General features: G+C 39.4%; 2 protein-coding genes across 3 annotated transcripts in view; both read right to left on the reverse strand.

Annotated features, from left to right (window-relative positions):
- Positions 1-281: 281 nt before the first annotated feature.
- Positions 282-7377, reverse strand: LOC121719921. Of its 2 annotated transcripts, none has more exons than XM_042105684.1 (10): positions 6977-7377; positions 5977-6042; positions 4858-5586; positions 4266-4397; positions 2969-3055; positions 1797-2132; positions 1671-1694; positions 1186-1242; positions 855-920; positions 282-678 (listed from the first exon to the last, which is right to left on the reverse strand). In XM_042105684.1, exons 1-10 carry the CDS (start codon positions 7059-7061, stop codon positions 650-652), a joined length of 1611 nt encoding a protein of 536 aa, XP_041961618.1. In that variant the 5' UTR covers positions 7062-7377; the 3' UTR covers positions 282-649. The 2 variants fall into 2 exon arrangements, with proteins under 2 accessions (XP_041961618.1, XP_041961617.1); XM_042105683.1 differs by having other exon boundaries at positions 2954-3055.
- Positions 7378-9029: 1652 nt separating this feature from the next.
- Positions 9030-23155, reverse strand: part of LOC121720052 (NXPE family member 3-like) — a 41385-nt gene continuing 27259 nt past the window's right edge. The window contains exons 8-9 of the mRNA XM_042105885.1: positions 14169-14359; positions 9030-9090 (exon numbers count right to left, since the gene is read on the reverse strand). Of these exons, the coding sequence (XP_041961819.1) occupies positions 9069-9090; positions 14169-14359 (213 nt within the window). The 3' untranslated portion in view covers positions 9030-9068. The remainder of the gene's footprint in view (positions 9091-14168; positions 14360-23155) is intronic.

A 23155-nucleotide genomic window follows, 5' to 3' on the forward strand; every position in this document is an offset into this window, starting at 1 on the left:
CTACCGGTCAAAAGTTTGGGGTCACTTAAAGGTTTCCATTCCACTCCATTATAGACAGAACAGCTGAGATCAGTTCCATTGTTTTTTTAATCAGGGCAGCAGTTTTTAGATTACATTATATGCTTACATTGCAAAAGGGTTCTCGACTGTTGTAGAAAGAAATGGCTGATCTTTAATGCAATATCTACATTGGCCATTATCAGCAACCATTCTTCCAATGTTCCAAAAGCACATTCTGTTTACTAATCTGATATTATTTTAAAAGGTTAACTGAGAAAACATTGGAGAACCCTTTTGAAATTATGCAAGCACATAATGTAATCTGAAAACTGCTGCCCTGATTAAAAAAACAATGCTTTTACCACTTCAACCGTACATTTATTTCTGTCGAACGAACGCCCATTATCCCTTACATAATGGAGTGGAATGTAAATTTCTAAGTGACCCCACACTTTTGTCTGGTAGTGTACATCAAGAGATAAATTAGGAAATGTACACAGAATCTTTTTTATTGTATAGCTATATATAATAACTGACATAGTCAAACACATTTTCAGACCGCATACAAAATTCCTCTTTGTAAAAGCACATGCACTGAAGAAAATCCAACTACAAAAGGGGCGACCATCTGGGTCTTCTGCATGACTGATCATAAGGTGGACAAATATGCGCTGGATCCTACAGTATGGGGAGAGGGGGGTCAAGGATGGACAAAAAGAGACAAAAGTCAGGAGACAGGCCTATGTTAGTAAGTTTTGACCGTAAGTTGCCTTTCATGCATGTAATTATAATTTCTGATAGAGAGGAAGAGTAATTATATTTTGCAGGCAATGTTCACTCGTATTATTACGAACCAGAATCTTGGGTAGATGCTTCCAATTGCATCCTTTCCTGATCAACAATCTGCGGTCCTCCTGAGACTATTGAAAAACAAAAGAAAAGTGACAAAGTCAGTAGACAGACCTAGCCTAGTAGATTTAGCAAGGAAGCAACTTATTCAATAATTTATTTAAGTCTAATTTCTGATGGTAGAGAGAAAAATGTCATCAATGCAAAAGTGTGCAAACAGTGTTGCTACTTGCACAGAGCGTACAGGTTAGTAGACAGAGCACTCAATAAGAAACAGAACAGTCATAGACTCTATGACTGAAAACTTGAAGATAAATTACTACTGCTATTTCTTACCAAGGTCCTGGGTAGATGCCTCCATTTTCACCCTGTCTTCATCAGCAATGTGTGGTCCTCCATCGTGAAAAAAAAAAACATCTTTAAACAATCGCTTAATAATTTATTTTCTCGCATTCTATGTTACTAAACAATGTAACGCCCTAACACATTTTGTCCACTAAGTGAGAAGTGCATTCATCTTTTTGTCCCCAAAATATAAATATATAAAAGCAAAACAGTAAATTCAGTGCATTTTGTTTTGTTTTCTGTGCATAACAGTATGTGCTCTCTTCCATATGTCTTGGACGTGCCAATGTGTTGTGGATAAAACTCATGACTGCATTAAATGGTTCTAAAACAAATGTATGAACTTCATAGTACCATAGTCTATGCAGGTTTGTTATAATTGACAAGAAAATGATTTCAAGAAGGCCTGATTGTCTCTATATTTGGTAATAAAATAGTGAGATATTTCTTTTTACTTATAAACATTGTGTACTTACCTGGATAGATGACAAATTTGTTGTCTGGACAAAAGTTAAACCAAAACTCAAATTAGTATCATCACTTTAAGTGTCCTTATTTTTAAGAGTTACAACAATATAACATGGCAATTATTATACACTTACTGTAGGGACTGTAGTTTATCCGAAAGGCACACTCATAGCCGTGCTCATGGAGGATTTGGCAGAAATAGTTTCCAATGTCGTTTTGCTGGATTTTTCTCAGTGTCAGATTTATGCTCCCCTTCTTCAGCTTTCCCTTGCTGAGACTTACTCTGCCCTCATAGCCCCTCCCCTCTCTCTCCTGGCCATCTTTATACAGGTAGATACAGTCTGTGCCTTTAAACCACCTGATCTCCTCCATGACAACAGCATTGGTTTTAGAGGGAAAGTGACAAGATAATATGGGATCATCCCCAGGTGAGCAACTGTGTTGGTCATATGAAGGGACAAGTTTTGGACCTGTGAATAGAGAAAGGAGCATTTCTGATTGACATTTTCTTAAGCATACTTTTACACCACATGTGTAGACAGAGACAGAAGTGCACGCTCCAACCAGGGACCAGGGATCAACATTCTCAGATAATCAAACTCTCCTTTGCACTGCCAAGTCTGGATATTCATAATTTACATGAATTATTAAACTGTATATACAACAATATACTTTAATAATCAACGAGTCACTTATGTGATTTAACATAAAACATATTTAAAAACAGCAATTGGCAATGCTTGTGCCCTGTTTTCATTGTTTGTACTCAATGGAATTGTGAAGTCTCGTTTTGTTAATAAAAAAGAAAAAGCAGTGGTATAACACAGTTCTAACCTAATAGTCCTAATATATGTCTTGCTTGCCTATTTTAATTTATTTTATTTGCTTGCTTATTTTATTATTTTTGCTTTTCATGAGATATTGGCACACTGTCTAGCGAGCACATACTACTGATTATCATTGATATTTAAGGGTTACCTACTATAATACCCACTATAATTTACAAATGAACTCATAGCAATGCACTTATCCACTTCAGGTATTTTTGAAAATACACATATCAAATACTTTCATTTTTGCATTGAAGAGACAGGAGATTTGGTTTTCTCTATTAACATGCAGGTTGCTCCATAAACAGGCCTGTAATACATAAGCTATGCCACTGATTCTGTCAAATTTGACCCACTATACCAGATTTTGTGAAATAATAAAGCAGTAATGTGAATTATGAAAATGATGACAAAAAAACATACCGCACCCAATAAGTAAATAACATACATACATACTGTACCTATTCTATGCTTACTCTGGTTGTGGTAAGAAGAGGGTGTAGGGTGTTGTGTTAAATCCCCATGTTCTCCAGTAGACAGCAAAGAATGGGTTCCTCCTGACACTAATTAGAGATTAGGAATAATATGGCTTGAATTAAATTTTAAAAAATCAAGTTCAAAATAGTAAAGGTTTATGATGCCATATACAGTATGATGATTTATATATACATTGATAGACCTTGAATAAAGTACAGTAGCCAGTTTGGCATATGTGTGTGTGTGTGTGTGTGTGTGTGTGTTAAAGTACTTAAAGTAAAGATTTTCTTTCTTTTTTATATCTTTTAGGAGCAGGGATGTCATAACAAAGTTTTAACCTAGATTATTAATCTCTAATATATAGAAAAATATATACTGTATTGTATATGTATGTGTGCGCAATCAGTATTGGGGCAGCCGTGGCCTACTGGTTAGCACTTCGGACTTGTAACCGGAGGGTTGCCGGTTCGCACCCTGACCAGTAGGCACGGCTGAAGTGCCGTTGAGCAAGGCATCTAACCCCTCACTGCTCCCGAGCACCGCTGTTGATGCAGGCAGCTCACTACGCCGGGATTAGTGTGTGCTTCACCTCACTGTGTGTTCACTGTGTGCTGAGTGTGTTTCACTAATTTACGGATTGGGATAAATGCAGAGACCAAATTTCCCTCACAGGATCAAAAGAGTATATATACTTATACTTATTTTGTAGAAACATACACTACCGTTCAAAAGTTTGGAGTCACTTAAATGTCCTTGTTTTCATCATTCATGTTGTAAATGTAAATGTTGTAGAAAAAAATGGCTTTAATGCAATGTCTATATTGACCATTATCAGCAACCATTCATCCAATATTCCAAAGGCACATTCTGTTTACTAATCTGATATCATTTTAAAGGACTAACTGAGAAAACATTGGAGAACCCTATTGTGTATGTAATCTGAAAACTGCTGCCCTGATTAAAAAAAACAAAAAACAAAAAAACAATGCAACTGATCTGGTATTCCGTCTATAATGGAGTGGAATGGAAATTTCTAAGTGACCCCAAACTTTTGAACGGCAGTGTACATGAAAATTAACTTAAGTAGTTAAGATAGTGATTGTAAACTCATTTCCAGGAGGGTTCACACCTTGGCTTGGTTGGTTGGTTGGCTTGCTAGGTCAATACTACATTTATCCACATTCTTTTGTCCCTACTAAACAATTGGAACTAAAAACATCTGAAAATAGCTTTCAAATATGCCAATCGTGAGAAAATAGTTTTTTTTAGAGAAAAGAAGCATAAATGCAAACTCACTTGAAGGTGGTGGGGACATACTATCACATCTGTCGGTAAAGGGTGTAAGGGGTGGCGTTAAATAAGGTCCAGGTTCCTCTGCAGATACCTCAATTTTCATGTCCTTGATATCAGCATATGTTCCTCCTGACACTAATTGAACACAAGAGATGAGGAATAATATGACTCAAATTAAATTTAGGAAATCAAATTCAAAATTCAAAATGACACTTAAAGTATGATGAATTATACATTGATAACAGTATACAGATATTTTGAAAACAGTAGCCAAGGTAGTTTAAGTGGAATTTATATATATATATTTGAATTTCCCCTTGGTGATCAATAAAGTATCTATCTATCTATCTATCTATATATATATATATATACACATAATAGGTAACACTTTACTTGAAGGTATCTACATAGTGACATGAATGTTTATGATACATTCATGACAGTGTCATGTCACTCTTATGTATACCTTCAAGTAAAGTGTAACCAAATAAACCAAATAATATAATAATAGTGTATGTGTGTGTATTATTGTATATTTTACAGTATATGTGTAATGCTACAGGAAAACTAATTGAGATATTGAGTGCAAACTCACTTTTAGGAGGGTTCAGAAGATAACTCTGACGTCTCATGATTGACGGTTGAGCGTGCCAACTCTTCCTCATTTCCAGGGCCCTCTGTTGCATCACTTGTATTGCCTTCTTCTGATCTTCTGCACGTTCTTTCTCTCTCTCATATGTCTCTCTGTCAAGTTCAAAATGGCCATGGTTTCCTGCCACCACCATCTCTATCATCTCAAGCAGCCTTGAGACCTGGGTGACATCTGCCTTGTAAGTATTATTGATGCAATAATACTTATAGCTACTTTTCTCTACAACCCACTGGAGGGGCATGCCCTCACTAGTAATGAACTTCTCAATGGGGGCATCACCCAGCCAGTCTACACATGTAAACAGCACAATGGTGTGATCCCACACCCTCTCCCCAAGAAGCTCCATATGATCTTGCAGTGCAACCCTGTTGGACTCTGTGAAATTCCTGTCTGCCCGTATGACCAAGATGAGAGCATGGGCTCCTGGAGGAAACACACTCTGCAAAAGCTGCTGTCTAACATTCTCAGGGGTTTGAGAAAGACGCTGCTCTCTGCCCCAGCCTGGTGTGTTAATAACAGTAACCCCCCTCCCTGCCACCCATCCATGTTTTGTCACACATTCAGCAGTTTTCTGAGAGCTAAACTCCTCTCTTCCCAGGATGGTGTTTCCAGCGGATCTCTTCCCTTCATCTACAGACCCCAGCAGGACAAGTCTGATCTCAGGGGGATATGCTGAGAGGGGGAGATAAAGAGAGAGAGAGAGAGAAAGAGAGATAGATGTAATTAGTGTTACACAAAAAAGTGATTACGGACTCGAATGAATGAAAATGCAATGAAATGAAATCTCCTGCGTGTCTGTGCATATTGTGCCTTTATCTATTTCAGTTTGTTTCTTTATCTTCGTTGTCCTGTGACTTGTATACGAATATCATGGCAAACCAATGGTCAGTTGTTCAGATTAATGATAATTATTCAGAAGGAACTGATGTACTTTCATGTGTGCTTTTGCCCATGTACAGTACTGTACTGTATACAGAAGCTTATCGTTTAATGTTTGAACACGCATATGATAATGGAAAGCAGGTTAAAAATACAAAAGCAGAGAGAGGAGGAGAGACTTACGAGGGATTGATGCACTGGCCGCCATCACTAATCTCAGCTGGACATCAAAACATTTTACAAAGGTGCCTTGAAAAAGAATTATAAAGAAAAAAAGGATTTGAATGAAGTTGTAATAGTGCTGTGAAAAACTATGCCGACCTATGCAGGAATGAATTAAACATTAAATCAATGTAGCATAACATTGGTCTGCATTAAGACGTTGCTCTAAAATTCGAAAATAACTGTCTAATATGTGTTTCATACTGTATATACACTTGAAATGTATGAGAAACTGGCTGACTAAACCCAGGGATGACCGGAGCACTCAGAGAACTTTTAAACTTGTTTTATTATGGTGCACAATCGACTGACGTTTCAATGCACTGCGTCCTCCTCAGAGTCAAAAGAAATTTGAAATGTATGTTTTGCCAGCAGGTGAAGAGAATGGCTGAATTTATCATTTGTGACAAACAACACTATACTGATTTCCAAACAACACACCCCACCTTCCAACACCACACACTCATCTCTACAGTCTCACCTCTGGCTGTAATCATGTGAGAATAACATGGTAAGTGTCGCTGGTGAAAACACTGATTTGTCCTGACTTGTCAAGACTGTGCTTTAACCATGGACAGATTGGAGAGATAACATACTATGTTTATTTAGCAAAAAGCCTTTGCAGTAATTAGTTATAGGTATCCAATTCAAATAATGGAATTTTTCTACATTAACTTTCCAGAATGTATCTGATTCTATATTTGTGAGATGTTACATAACTTGATTTCCTTGCTTCCTCCTGGTTTTTTAATTTGGCTTTGATTTCATTAAACTTTTTATTAAAATTGTTAACAGTATTGGACCTTTGGTAATATGACGCATATATTTTGAAGCGGGTTTCAGCACTATAGTTTGAAGTTATACAAAACATGTTTACATACATGATGTGCACCACAGTCATGCTACAAGATACATGTATTTTAATATGTAAAACTTAAAATACAAATATAATTCTCTTTACCTTTAGCTCTGTTGCAGCCGATCAGAGACGAACACAAAAGAACAATTCCAGAGCAAAGTTCATGATATGGCCTGATATGGATCATACAGTGTTGATTATTAACTTTACACTGATGAACCGAAAGGACACCTGAGAACAGTGAAGACCTGATTCATTGGTGGCACTGGATGAAGTGAGAGTTGTAAAGGCAGCCTGTAATTTGTTGAGCATGGCCTGGGGGCGCTGTGCAGCTGAGGGATGCTGTGCAGCTGAGGGGACGGAAGTCCAGCACCTGACTGTTCCGCTAGTGACTGGACTGGGCAGCAGCTCTCACTCACACCAATCAGCTCACACCAATTCAAGCAGCTGATAAATTCTCTTTTCAAAAACCTATTTGATGTTCATTGTTTACAAAGCAGCAGAAGGTTTCAGAAAAAAAATATTAAGAAATGGCTTTTAAAATATTAAGAAATGGCTATTATAAAGTTTTCACCTTACAACTTTGCTGATAACATTTCAAATAAATGCCAGTTAGCGCATTAGCAAGGATATTGTGTAACATATAGGCTACTGTTGATGTTGTTTCATAGCCTTTTGCTTGTGTGTAGTTAGGCTCACTGCTAGATTTTGACAGGAGCTCGTGATATCGCTTTAAAGTAAGCTACTTGGGCTCACGCAAGCTGTCAAACACTGTCCACTCGCCTATGTGGTGCACCCCTCTGGTTTATACATCCAATGTTTATGTTAGCTAACTGTATCTCGATGTGTTGCTATCAGAGCAAGACGTTAGAGATGGCGCATGACATGCAGTGATGCCTCGTATAAAAAATATATATATAAAAAAAACGCTATTTAAGCACCGAAATGAGGCACCGAAATCCACGTTGTTATTCGATGCAGTTACTACCGTTTGCGTCGGCACCGGTGCCATATTAGAACCGTGTTTCGGTGCCCAACCCTACTCATTTCCCTAATCATATGCAGATTTTTGCAACCCGTTCGATCAAAGTATTATGTTAAATCACGTCAAAAACTGTAGATGATAGATGATAGCCTACACACAAAATTAAATTCTGTCAACTAAACCTCACTTATCAGTGCAGATTTATTTATGGGTGTCCTCATTTATTGTGATGTCCAAATCAGTGTTTGTTTCATGCATGCAGTGTGTGGTTTGGATGAGACAGATGACGACCAGCTTCCCTATCTTCAGCTTAAAGTTTCTGCCCAAAATTGTATGAAAATCGTCCAATTAGCTGCCACAGAATTCTAAACATTTCCTCGGGGGAGACACCCATGAACCCCCCCCAATTTGTGTAGCCTACCCTTACTGAGCCTTAGCCTTGAAATCTAGATGCACCTTAATGTGGGTATGGCTCGTCAGGCTAACTGAGCCTACTATTTCATACCAAATTTCAGCTTGTAGGCTAGTTCATCAACGTTAAGCCTAATTGTCACAGTTTTCACACTTTTTTTCAAAATAGTAATCCACAAGAAAACAAATAACACCAAACCATACATATCTGTAGCCTGTTGGATTGAGTGTTTATGCGCTGTAAACGCTGTGCTCTTTGTAAGAGTAGGCTTGTAGGCATATTACTGCATGTTTGTTATAATCTGTGTGTGAATTTGTATTATAGGATTTGGGTTACAACTCTTTAGCATAGACTGTAGGGCAATTCCACGGAAAATTGACTTTTTGTCACATCCATAACGCCAGTGAATTGCCTTGCCATTTGTATGATGTGAATGATAATTCATTTTTTGTGCATTTTTTCTCATGTACATTCTTCAGCCAAAAATAGCAAAGGCTCAAATTTCATGTAATCATTCACATCATACTACACCATCACATTTTATTGGCGTTATGGATGTTACAAAAAACTTAATTTTCCATGGAATTGCCCTGTACTCAAAATGATGGACATTACAGACTTATCAGAGCATGTATGGTATTTATTTGTGTATTTTGGGAATGTGATGTGCTGTTGACAGTTCTTCTCTCCCAGGGACACTGTCTGGTGTCCTGCGCCGAGGGAAGGGGCCCTGGTCCAATGGACATTATTTTCTTTTCTTCCTCCTTCATCATTATGTATTGTGTCCTCTCTGTGTATTAGCCTATCATTAGGCTGAATCTGATTGTGAGGAGGGAGTACAGAGCTGTTTGGGGATATCAGACAGTCTGGGTCCTTATAGTGTGTAGCTATCACCATCACTGCTTGACACTACCCTAGTCAAGTCAAGTCAAATCAAGTCAGGTTTATTTATATAGCGCATTTCATACACAGAGGTCATTCAATGTGCTTTACATAAACAAAACTAAACAATAATAACAAATTAAAGCATAGAAAGGCAATATAGTCAAAGAATAGTTAAAAGGTAAAGATCATAATAAAAAGAAAACATAAAACACAAGGTAAAATCATTTAAAAATAAAAAATAATTAGTAAGCAAAAACAAAGACAAAAGTAGTAAAGTAAAGTAATAAAAGACAAGGTAGTATAATTATCAAGGCAGATTCAGAATTTGTAACTAGGCACAGTTAGCAGAAAGCATCTGAGAACAGTTTGGTCTTAAGTCTAGATTTAAAACTGGCTACAGTTGGGGCCTTTTTGATGTCATCCGAAAGTTGGTTCCACAGCTGAGCCGCATAGCAGCTAAAAGCTGCTTCACCATGTTTAGTTCTAACAGTAGGTTTTACTAGCAGGTTTTTCACCTGGGACCTGAGAGGACGAGAAGGTGTGTACTGCTGAAGCATGTCTGACAAGTATTTAGGTCCTGCCCCATTTACTGATTTATAAACAAGCAATAGTGCTTTAAAGTCAATTCTGTGACTTACTGGAAGCCAGTGCAAGGACTTAAGAATTGGAGTAATGTGGTCAGTTCTTTTAGTTTTTGTTAGAATCCTAGCTGCTGCATTTTGTATCACCTGAAGCTGTTTAATAGTCTTTTTAGGAAGGCCTGTGAACAGTCCATTGCAGTAATCAACCCTGCTGGAGATAAATGCATGAATAAGTCATATTTTGACATCAGCCCTCTGAGTTTGGCAATATTTTTGAGGTGGTAAAAGGCTGATTTAGTTATCGCTTTCATGTGGCTGTTGAAATTTAGATCACTGTCAATACACCAAGATTTTTAACTGTATCCTTTGCCTTCAACCCTTTTGTGTCAAGGAGAGTGGCAATCCTAAGCCTTTTTTTCCTTTTTACCAAATATGAAGACATGAAGACATATCTCACGTTATCAATGAGTACAACATTTTAGAAATCGTTTTCTGTGCAAATGGGTTAGCAGGTTAACGGAGATGCAGATCATCTCACTAATTCATTTATTTGTGCAAGCCCATGGTCTGCATTCACTCCAGCGAGATAAGTGAAATAAATGTTTTTAAAGCTGTCATAGCAATAGGCTATTTGCTACGATATAAGCTACCTCTGTTACAATAAGTCACGACTTTAGCCTAACAGACAACAGCCTAATTTTGAGGTGTTTCAAGGTATCACTGGGTATTAATGCATAGGCCTAAGCTATAGCCTAATTAAGCTAGTAAGCTTTTCTGGAGTGCTTTAAAAAATGTGACTTTACAAGACATATTCCTGTGTGCACACAGCTTCCCTTGCTCTGCAAGTCCGTCTGGCGAAGAGGTCCATCTGGCGAAGACGTCATTCAAACCCAAAAAAGGATAAAGTTCCTATGCACAGCCTTCCAGGTGCTGGTGAGGTGCAGTCGTCAATAAATTAAAGGGAAAGTAAAGGATCACCGCACACTGGTGGATTTTCTTTGCTGGTTTATTTTTTAGTGAACGACGCGTTTCGCCAATGCTTCATCAGGTTCACTCTTAATCTCCACATGCCACCGACAGGTGATATAGGTGATTTACAGGATGACCACACCAATTAGTGCAAGATACCACCCAATTAACAATCTGGGCTCCCATATAATCCAGTCTAAAGTCCTCACATCAAAATTCACATACATTACAGAACATCCATAGTCCATACATTACATTCATTCAGGTCATTCAAACCCATTTTCAATTTTCCTAAATCCAGGCACCAATCACAACCGTTAAGGAGGGCTTTACACGAAGACGATAGAGCATCGACGTTGAAGCTATGTTGATTTGTCATTTCTAAGTCTATTAGAAGCAAAAAAGGCATGTTTAGATGATGCCCCCAGACCTAGCATTGTAGCTGACTGGGAGTACTGGCCATTAACTGCAGCTACTCCAGTTTGGTAGCGCCGATTTTGGTTGTTTCTTTTTTCCTATCGACAGTACTTGGCGACGTCTAGCGATCAAGATCCATGTAAAAATCGTCCGGATTCCTCCTTTAACTCCCTCTTGAAATGAGGCATCTTCGACGACGTCAAGCTTTGAATGATATCTGGTGCACGAGCTGAAGGAGTGAGGAGAGAGGCCGCATGCAAATAGAGGGATGGGATGCACCTTTAGTCTTGTAGAGAGGGAAATGAGGGATGGGATGCACCTTTAGTCTTGTAGAGAGGGAAATGGCAGTGACAAGAGCAAACTCGTTGGGCAAACATGACAGAGTAGCTGTGATGGCATCATGGATTTAGCTGCTTATGAAGCAAAAGAAAATCTTATTTGTTACAAAAACAATGAATTGACTAAAGTTGGGATGGGAAGTCTGACACCGAGGCACCAAGGCTCGTATCACTTCCGCGAAGCAATCTGCTTCGGCACAATGTATCGGGGCGCGTATCAAAGTTGTAAGGTCACGTGACTGATGATGTACGAAGCTTCTGACGTCACTGAAAAGTTTAAATGGGACATTTGACACAGGGGCACCGGTGCTTGTATCAAACTCCTAAAGCGTTACAGGTTCGCTAAACCTTTAAAGTGTCGACACTTTGAGCAATTGCGGAGTCAAATTGTCTCATTGATTTAACACGTCTCAATGGATGCCCCATGTTTTCACAACCCCCACTGTTCACAATGCCCTTTATATGTTTTCTGTTATCTGACACTGCTGTGGTCATCTGCAGCAATTAGCCTACGTTATTTTGCCATTAGTTTTTGCAAAACATCAAATGAAGTCTTAAACACAACTATAGAGAAGCATGCAATATCAAATAATGCTAATGCATGGCAATTATGAACATGGCGAGATTTGAACCCCGGTCTCGCGTGCGGTATACGAACACGCTACCACCCTCCCAAGGTCATTTTGAGATTTTCGTGGAAACATAGCATTATTTAAAACCAAGCACATTACATTTTCAATTCGAATCATTAGAAGCATATCAAAACTATAATGTTTATTCCAATGACTGTAGGCCTAATAGTTTTTACTCACAAGGGAACAGAACACGTTGTCTCTCCGCTCTGTTTTACCAGTGTCAGAGAAGGGCCATTTGGTCGGCATGCGGCTTTGTCTGTGATTATTTAATCGCTAATGAGAGCCGCCGTTATGTCTGCTAACCACCACATGTCACTGTTTTGTATTTGATGCTTTGACACTTCGAAACACTTACGATACAATCAGGAAGAACCTTCCAAAGCCTCAGGGGGCTTCATTCGCCCAACCCAAGACTAAAGTGACATTTATGAAAAAAAGACATTTTATTCACTAACTCCTAAGCTTATCATTGAACACAGGAGCCTGATAAAAAATGCTCTTTAAAAGAAAAGTGGTCAGATGGATTTAGAGGGTTTTGCATCTGAACTCTTCACATATATATATGGTAACACTTTACTTGACAGTATCAACATAAGAGTGACATGACACTGTTGACACATGAACTCTAACCTCCAACCCTTTGCCTAACCCTAACCCCAACCCTTTTCCTAACCCTAACCCCAACCCTCTTCCTAACCCCAACCCTGACCCACCCCATCTCCTGCCCCTTATTGGCACCTACTCACACGGCATACAACACCTTCACCACACACTGAAACAACACTATACTGATTTCCAAACAACACACCCCACCTTCCAACACCACACACTCATCTCCGCATATAGACGCAATAAAAATCTCAAAGACCTCCTCATACGCACCACCTTCACCCGTCACTTACAACCACCACCCCCTAAAGAAAACTTACACTTCACCCCTCACCTATTCATCACCAATATTCATAGTCACTGTTCTGCACCCACCAATCCACTCAACTTAGACACTCCCAATTTAGTATATGTTATCACCTGCACCCACTGTCACATGTTGTACATCGGGGAAACTGGACATACACTTCGCATACGCCTCAAACAACATCTGCACAACATACATAAAAATACACTCAACACTTATCTCGTCACACATTTCCAGACGCACAACATCACACATTTGAGGGTCTGTGGCCTTGAAGGGAACCCAGGCTGGACAATTTTACAGAGGAAAAGAGCAGAGAGATTGTGGATTTTAAAACTTCAAACACTACACCCACATGGTCTTAATGAAAAATTGAATTAAAGTTTTATACCACTCTGTGTCCTCTCTCTTTTATTTTATTTTATTTCCTTTTAACTTTTATTTTATTCTGTTTTATTTATTTATTTATTTTTACTTTTAGATGGGATTAGTGGGGCGGGGACAACTGGCCAGTGCATAATGGTCCAAACAACCACTCACCAAAGCAAATTTTAATTCTAATTTCCTAACCCCTAAACCTAACTCTAACTTGTTATGACAAAAACCGAATTGTGACAAAAACCAACACTATGACAGAAGCGTTGTCATAAATGTCATAAACGTTTAGGACTTGTTTATGACATGTTTATGTTGATAAAAACTTGTAAAGCTTTTAACAAATTTACAAATTCCCCAAGTGAGAAGGAACATTCTGTACTGCAGCATGTACTGTAGATGATTAACCTGAACCACAACTAGAACAAAAATACAAGTAAAACAAAATGATATACACAAAATGATATATCCAACTGTGTGTGATCAGGAATGGATTACTGAACAGGCCTACTGGGCCCAAGGGGCACATTTAGATCTCTTTGTGAAGTCACTACTCGGTTCTCCACCCGTGACATCTGAATATGGGGCCCCTCAGTCAAATAACTTGGGTTATATTATGTGATATGTCTTAATAGGGCGCCTCAATTATATACCAGAGGGTATGTCATTCACCCCTGATATCGGGCTTACCCCTATGCTCAACTTATCCCGTTCTCCCCTACTGGGCCCAAGGCCCCATATCACGGGGTATGTTATTCACCCCTGATATCGGGCTCCTTACCCAGGGCAGATAAAAGAAAGAAGAATGTCCACTTCGTTTTTGATGATCACTGGGCCAGGATGGACTTCCTCTTTGTTATAGTGACAGGCGTTCATCTGCCACACGTCCAGGATGTAAACCCCCACGTCACGGAACACTTCTCGCAGGATTCTATCCAGCTGCAGGGATAGCCAGTCAACGCTACCGAAATTCTGAAAAATGTACATATAAAAATATTGGATGGACATTCAAAATTATTGGATGGACAGCCTACCAGATTAAGTATAGTATAAGTATGTAGGTAAGTGAGGGAAATTTGGTCTCTGCATTCATCCCAATCCGTGAACACACAGTGAGGTGAAGCACACACTAAACCCGGTGCAGTGAGCTGCCTGCTACAACAGCGGCGATCGGGGAGCAGTGAGGGGTTAGGTGCCTTGCCTAAGGGCATTCAGCCGTGCCTACTGGTCGGGGTTCAAACCGGCAACCCTCCGATCACAAATCCAAAGCGCTAACCAGTAGACCACGGCTGCCCCCCAGATTACGCCCCTCTGTTCCGTGCACTTGGCCCTAAAGCAATAATGTTGACTGGCTCAGTGTCTGGTAGTCCAACCCATAGATATTAGAAAGCTAGATAGCGCATTGACTGTCGAGTTCTATTAGGTGGCATAGGTAAACACGGACGCCATATTGGTGGGGGCAACACCTTTACTGTCTATGGGCAACACTTGCAGCCAATCACAGACACCTGCCTGATTTCCAGTCAGAGTCACATGCTCCTCCATTGGCCTCCAGTGATTGCTGCCCCCACCATGATGGCGTCGCTATTTACGTACGATCTGGAGCCCAATGCGGTATCTAGCTTTCTAATATCTATGGTCCCAGCCACTACAGAGCCAGAACTGTGTACGAACACAGAAAGACAGCTAGAGTGGTGAATTTGACAATGTGTCCGATTAGAACCACATACTGCATCTTTGAGATGAAAGATTCAGATTAAGATCAAATGTCACCTTCCAGAACAGTAATGATGATGTTGAATTTTTGGGATTTTGACTGAGACATTTTCTGGGGTCTAGAGAATGTCTTTCTTACAGTTTTTCTCCAATTGCTAACAGACTAAAGTGACACACAGAGCACAATTATTTAAACTGACACACAGAGAGAAAAACCTCTAAACACATGTTCTGCTTTACACACATTTTGCGATTGAAAATGCCACTTTTTAAATGCACTGAACAGGGTTCTCTGCACAAGACACAACAATGCCATTTCAAAATACTGCCATTCAAAATGACACTACATGAGCTAATTGGCCAATATATGTGCATATGTTGCACTGACTTGTTTGGTGGAAAAAAAAATGTTTCAACAGCATGCGTGTGTATCTGCAAATATTTCTGTGCATGTGAAGAACTTTCTACAATTTGAACTATTTTAGTATTATGGCAAAGCATATTAAAGATGAGAGTGCTTTCCATTATGCCCAACAGTGTGTAGTTGGTTAGACAAAAATCAGAAAAGTCAGACAAAAATCTGGTAATATGAATTAAGTGTGTGCCTGTGCCATTTGGTGCAAAAGATTGATTTTGATCATGGATCATGGTTTTGGTTGCAGTGCTTCATTTTGCAGGATATATGAGGTATTTTGCAGTTTGGGTGTGTGGTTTTGTGAATTGTGTGTGAATTTTGATAAAACCAGTCTAGTTTGCAAAATTGTGTTTTAGCAGTTGGAAAAAACTGTAATAGAGAATAGAGAATCTTAATGTCTGTCTGACATAAGAAGATTAAGTACACACATGCACAACACATTTTTGAAGACAGTTTTCAGCTGTCTTGAAGATGATGTGCTCTGGGTAGTGAACTGCTCTCTCAGCACTGGCGAGTTCCCTCAGTCGCTGAAAACCGCAATTGTAAAACCTCTCCTAAAAAAAAGCACCCTGGATCCACAAATTCTAAATAACTACTGTCCCATCTCAAACCTCCCTTTTCTTGGTAAAATCCTTGAGAAAGTTGTCTATAAACAGCTATATGACCACTTAAACTTGAACAGCATTTTTGAGAAGCTACAGTCTGGTTTCCGCCCCCACTATAGCACAGAGACAGCCCTACTTAAGGTAGTCAATGATATTAGATTGAACATGGACAACAACCTTCCCTCCATTCTTGTACTACTTGATCTGAGCGCTGCCTTTGATACGGTAGACCATGCCTTGCTTCTCAGCAGGCTACAGCATCATGTTGGCCTATCCGGGCCTGTCCTTAATTGGTTCAGGACATATCTTTCTGGCAGAGATTTCAGAGGTTTCCCTTAGTGACCACTCCTCTGCCACCACTACCATCACATGCGGAGTCCCTCTAGGGTCCATTCTCGGGCCAGTTCTATTTAGTCTATACATGCTCCCACTGGGAAACATTATCAGGAGACATGGGATTGACTTCCATAGCTATGCTGACGACACCCAGCTTTACCTCTCTGTCTCCCCCAACGACACCAGCCCTATTGCCAATCTCATTCAGTGTATTAAACGAATGAATACTTGGATGTCTAATAACTTTCTACAACTGAACAAGACAAGACATACGTTTTAGTCATTGGCCCTAAGCCTCAGAGGGAACTTATCAGTAACAATTTAAACACCCTGGCACAGAACATCAAACCCCTTGCCAAAAATCTTGGTGTGCTCCTTGACCCAGATCTGAACTTTGAGTCACATGTAAATCATGTCACCAGTTGTGCTGTCAGAAATATTTCCAAAGTGCGGCCTCTGCTCACCCAGGCTGACACAGAAAAGCTGGTACATGCTTTTATTACTAGCAAGCTTGATTATTGTAACGCCCTCTTCACTGGCCTATCAAAAAAGAATATTAACAAGCTGCAGTTAATTCAGAATGCAGTAGCACGTGTGCTGACCAAGACCAAAATGAGAGCTCACATTACCCCTATTTTAAAATCCCTTCACTGGCTCCCTGTCAGTTTTAGAAATGATTTTAAGGTTTTACTTTTGGTTTTTAAAGCCCTAAATGGACTTGCGCCTGTCTAACTATCTGACTTGCTCTCACCGTACCTTCCGTCACGGCCACTCAGATCCTCAGACTCCGGCCTCCTAGTTACTCCCAGGGTGAGGACCAATACACATGGGGAGGCAGCCTTCGCTCACTATGGTCCTGCCCTGTGGAACAGCCTGCCAATTGCGCTAAGGATGGTCCAATCAGTTGAACTTTTTAAGAAACATCTTAAGACATACCTTTTTAGCCTTGCTTTCTCTTAAATCCCTGTCCGTTCTGGAATTTTAGGTCTTGATGTGTCTGTTCTATATGCATATGCATGTGTGTATACATCTCTTCATATTTTATGACTTTGCACCTTGATTTTTAGGGCTCGAGCACCGAAGGGCGCAAGGCCCTATTGTTTTTGTAAGAAATTATTAGGGCCAAGCCCTATTGTTTTTGGAAAGATTATTATTATTATTAGTATTATTAGGGGTCCGAGCAGCGTAGCTGCAGGACCCCTATTGTTTCTGTACCGTTCATTTTTGGCCAAAATTCTGTAAAAGTCATACTGCTGCCTAAACCGTAACTCCAAAACTCTTCAAATTTTCAGGTATGGTTACCAGTACCCCCCTCTGCCCATAACCCAAAATGTGGGGTACTGCACCCAAAGGTGGCGCTGTTAATTATGCTAATTTCTCCTTACCAGATTGACCTAGACTGATTTTGTTCCATTTCAGAGATATAGGCTAATAAAGTTAGACCACTTAGGCCATTTTTCCTAGATCACCTATATTCCTATAAACCGTAAGTCCTAGAAACTAAACATTTTCAAGTATTGTTACCAGTACCCCCCACTACCCATAACCCAAAATTTGGGGTACTGCACCCAAAGGTGGCGCTCTTGTCAAAAATGCTTATTTCTCCTTACCAGATTGACCTAGACTCAAAATTCTTTCATGATATTAATCTCTACATTCAGATGCATCTTTTTCACCCTGGTCTTATGCTCTAAAAATTTTTACTTTTGCCACAATTTCAGAGAAAATCCAAACATCATAAAAAGTTTCACATACTTCAAAAATTATCAAATCTTCACCAAAATTCTCACAGACAATGTTTAGACAAAGCCTCACAAAAGTTATCAAAAGAATTTGGATATGTTTTTCCATTTCAGAGATATAGACCAATAAAGTTCGACCACTCAGCCCATTTCTCCTATATCACCTATATTCCTATATGAGTAATTTTTTTTCCTTGGTGAACAACCATACAACCATCATTATGTGGATACCATTAACAGTGCACATTTTCAGATCTGTACTCTTTTTTATAAAGCCCTTAATTCTATTGTCAAATGTATGCTAGGAATTTTCTTGATGTTGTGTGTTTGCCAACACACCTTTTCACCATGTGAATGTGACTGCCAAATATGTAGGATTGTCAGTGGCTCAGTGGGATAATGCCTAGTGCTGATGTTTGTTAGGTTGAGAGTTCGAATCCCTGGTAGTGCTTTAGGCTCTAGCTCGAATACTATTGGTTATTGAAGATTCACACCATTGAACAGCACCTGAATGACATCAGGCAATCAACATACACAGTCATTAGGTGCCAAGAATCAGAACGCCGAGACACTCTGACATTTAGGGGAACTTCTTTGTTCATTATTTTTCCTTCATCATTAAGTCTATCATATTTATATTTCATCCATTAGTGTTCTTCTCTACAAATGTCTAATTGCCCCAGAATTTCAAAAAGATTTCAGGTGTACTCTTTTAGGAAAGCCCTTCATTTTATTGTCAAATGTATGCTTGGAGTTTTTCTTGTGTGTTTACCAACACACATTTTCACCATTTGAATGTGACTACCCAATGTGTATGATTGTTAGTGGCTCAGTGGGATAATGCCTTGTACTGGTGTTTCTTAGGTTGAGTGTTCGAATCCCCATTAGAACTTCAGGATCAAGCTGCACATGCTATTGGTTATTGAAGATTCACACCATTGAACAGCACCTGAATGACATCAGCCAATCAACATTCACACTCATCAGTTGTCAAGAATCACAATGCCGAGACACTCTATGACATTCAGGGGAACTTCTTTGTTTACTATTTTTCCTTCATCATAAAGTCTATCATATTTATATTTCATCCATTAGTATTCTTCTCTACAAATGTCTTATTGCCCCAGAATTTCAAAAAGTTTTCAGGTGTACTCTTTTAGGAAAGCCCTTCATTTTATTGTCAAATGTATGCTTAGAGTTTTTCTTGTTGTGTGTTTACCAATACACATTTTCACCATGTGAATGTGACTGGCCAACATGTAGGATTGACAGTGGCTCAGTGAGATAATGCCTTGTACTGGTGATCCTTAGGTTGAGAGTTCAAATCCCACTTGAAGCATTAATGTTAGAATACTGTTGGGTTGTGGATGTTAGCATACTACAATATTATTACATTACAGCTACTTGTCAATATGGACTTGTAGTGTAACTGTATAATTATAGGCTGTTTTTCTTATTGACTCCGACACAGCTGTAGCCTATAATTATTTGTTATTCTTATAATATTTGTCATTTCTTATACATATTTAGTCGGCTCTTCCACTTGACAGAACAACTCTGTATCGGTTAAGGATGTCACGCATGAAACAATGCTGCAGAAACACGAAAATACGACTTTGAGTTTAGTAGGCTATAATTTTTCAGTTCCTGTTTATCTATTGCACGATGGGTAATAATTTAAAGGAATCGTGTTGCAGTCTTGTAAATAGTGACCCTGCAAGATCCCTAGTCATTGCAAAATCATAGTCTGTGACTTAAAACTCTACTACTTGTCTTTAGATGTGAGAGGGTCTGAGACTGTAGTCTTTCAAAAATCTTTTCCAAATCTTTGCAAATCTTTCCAAAGTCTGTCAGTGTAAGGAGGTGCTGTGGAGAAATTGCTGGATTGTTTGGCTCTGTCACCAAACCACACCCAGTTTACCTGCTGGGAAACCCTGTAGCTCCGGAGCAGGGGCTCAGACCAGGATAAATTGTTTGCTCGCCCTCAGTTCACTCTTTTGTTCATCTCAACCCAGCACTCCAGTGTGTCCTGCTTTGTGTGCGTCTTTGAGTTAACGTAAGTCATCACTTTAATGACCCTCACTATGACTTTTGTGATGTTTATCAGTTTGTAGAGTAGCTCTGCCATCATGTGTATAGTTAAGGTCTTTGTTTGTTGGTTTGGTGTGTTGGAGTCCCATGTGAGAGATGATTAGGTGATGTTGGTTGACTTGGGATGTCAAGTATTGTTTAGTTGTACCTTATATAGCCATATGATTTCAGTTTATTGTTCAAATGTCAATTGGTTTGTTTGTGAGTTGGAATCTGTACTGATTTACCCCATTTCACTGATTACTCCATTTTCTGTTTGTTTCCTCTTTGATGCAGCACACATACAAGTAAAGAACAAAAGAACAGATGAATTGAAACTCAAATAAAGTTCACTTGTGTTGCACCGAAACCTGCCATCTCCGTGTCATCACTTCATACCATTGAGCCTTCTGACCGAGGCTCTGCCTACTCGCCACACACTCACTCTACCTCGACCCACATCGCCCCCTACAGTTCCTTCAGCTGGGTTGTGGAGGTTAGCATACTAGAATAGAATACTGTTAAGAATACTGTTGGGTTGTGGAGGTTAGCACACTATAACGTTACAGCTACTTGTCAGGACTTGTCGTGCAAGGCAAGTATAACTGCATAATTATAGGCTGTTCATCTTATTGACTCCAACACAGAACCCACCCCCACCCCCCTTCACCTACCACCACAAATACAATTCCATTCTGTGGGAAACACTGCCTTCCATTAACAGATAGCATAGTCCTGTAGAATAGAGTATTGTTAGAATACTATTGAGTTGTGGAGATTAGCGCACTAGAATACTACTGTTAGAATACTGTTGGGTTGTGGAGGTTAGCACACTATAACGTTACAGCTACTTGTCAGGACTTGTCGTGCAAGGCAAGTATAACTGCATAATTATAGGCTGTTCATCTTATTGACTCCAACACAGAACCCACCCCCACCCCCCTTCACCTACCACCACAAATACAATTCCATTCTGTGGGAAACACTGCCTTCCATTAACAGATAGCATAGTCCTGTAGAATAGAGTATTGTTAGAATACTATTGAGTTGTGGAGATTAGCGCACTAGAATACTACTGTTAGAATACTGTTGGGTTGTGGAGGTTAGCACACTAGAATAGGGTATTGTTAGAATACTATTAGGTTGTGGAGGTTAGCACACTATAACGTTACAGCACAGGGTAATCCTAATTTTATGCATCAAATTTATTCCAATCCAACTCAAACGTTTTGAACAACACAAAGTGAAGGTTTTATCCAGATCAAAATCAAGAATAGATTATGTGATCTAATCCAATTTCAGGATCCTTGTTTCCCTTTGAACAAGCCATTTTCAAGATTTGATCCAATCCGATAGCCGAAATCCGGTAACTGAAATCCGATAACCGAAATCCAATCGCGTTTCTTTTGAACAATTGGGCCCAAACGATCAAAGCATATGTAAAACTAAAAAGCTATGCTACCTCATGTTCGTTTTGCTCGGACCCCGTAAATCACCGCTTGCGGTTATATTTATTATTATTATTATTATTAGTTCACCTTTTTGCTATTTTTGAGGTGGTTAATATGGATGAAAAGTCTTGGAATTTGGCACACACATCTGGTATCATAATGGCTACACAGGCATAAAGGCTTGGCCCCGGGCGTGGCCCAGGGACTCAGTAGCGCCCCCTTTGGTGACTGATGCAGTGGTTGGCACATACTTTCAGCTAGACACACCAAATTTGGTAGGTGTGTGTATCTCCCTAAGATGAACAACTTTCGTATGTACAATGCATTAGCCACGCCTAACAGGAAGTGAGGTATTTGGGATTTTGTGCGGACTAAAATGTGATGAATTGTGATGCCAAAAGAGGTGCTTCCCATTGGTAAAAACACATGAAATTTGGCACACACATCAAGAGGTGAATACACAGGGGAAAAGCTTTGGCACTGGGCTTGGCCCAGGAACTCCGTAGCGCCCCCTTATGTCACTGTGACTTGTGGTTGGCATATAGTTTTAGATACACACACCAAATTTGGTGGGTGCATGTAACTCCCAAAAACAATCAACTTTTGTATTAACATGCCATTAGCCATGCCCACAGGAAGTGAGGTAATTGGGATTTTGTGCGTTGTGGACATGACCAATTTTAATGTACTCCTCCTAGACGGTTGATCCGATTTATGTGAAAGTCGGTATACATGATGCCAATATGCTTCTGATTCTAAATTGTGAAGCTTTTTTTGATATGTTGTAATTTGACGAAATGGCCAAACTATGAATTTTAATACCCTTCCACATAAACAATAAATGTGTCTTAATTCACCATGGATGGCTTGAAATGTTTTACATTTCACAGGTTATTGAATACCATGGTAATGACAATATTCACAAGCCCATAATCCATATTTCGCACAGCGCCACCCACTGGCAACAAAAAGAATGACAAGAACACTGATGCCACATGATAGATTTGAATGTACTCCTCCTAGACGGTTTGTCAGATTCATGTGAAATTTGGCAAATATGATGGCAAGATGACGCTGATGTTAAATTGTGAAGGGATTTTTGATATGTTGTAATATGTTATGATTATAATTTCTTGCACATAAACAGGAAATGTGTCATTAAGTCAAAGTGCATTGAATGAACAGTCTGAAACTTCTCAGGTTCATAGATATTATGATTATGAGAATAATCAGAAACCCTATTGGCCTGCCTGGCATAGCGCCACCACCTGGCCGAACAGGAAATGTGTCAGAATGGGCAATGCCTTAACTGATTTATTTGAAACCTAGTAGGTATACAATATTGGAAATTATTATTGTGATGATGTGCACATGTCATTCAGATGGCTAGCATAGCGCCACCATCTGGCCAGGCATGAAATGTGCCAGAAATG

This window comes from Alosa sapidissima, chromosome 10, assembly GCF_018492685.1.
Source record: "Alosa sapidissima isolate fAloSap1 chromosome 10, fAloSap1.pri, whole genome shotgun sequence".
Lineage (NCBI taxonomy): Eukaryota > Metazoa > Chordata > Actinopteri > Clupeiformes > Clupeidae > Alosa > Alosa sapidissima.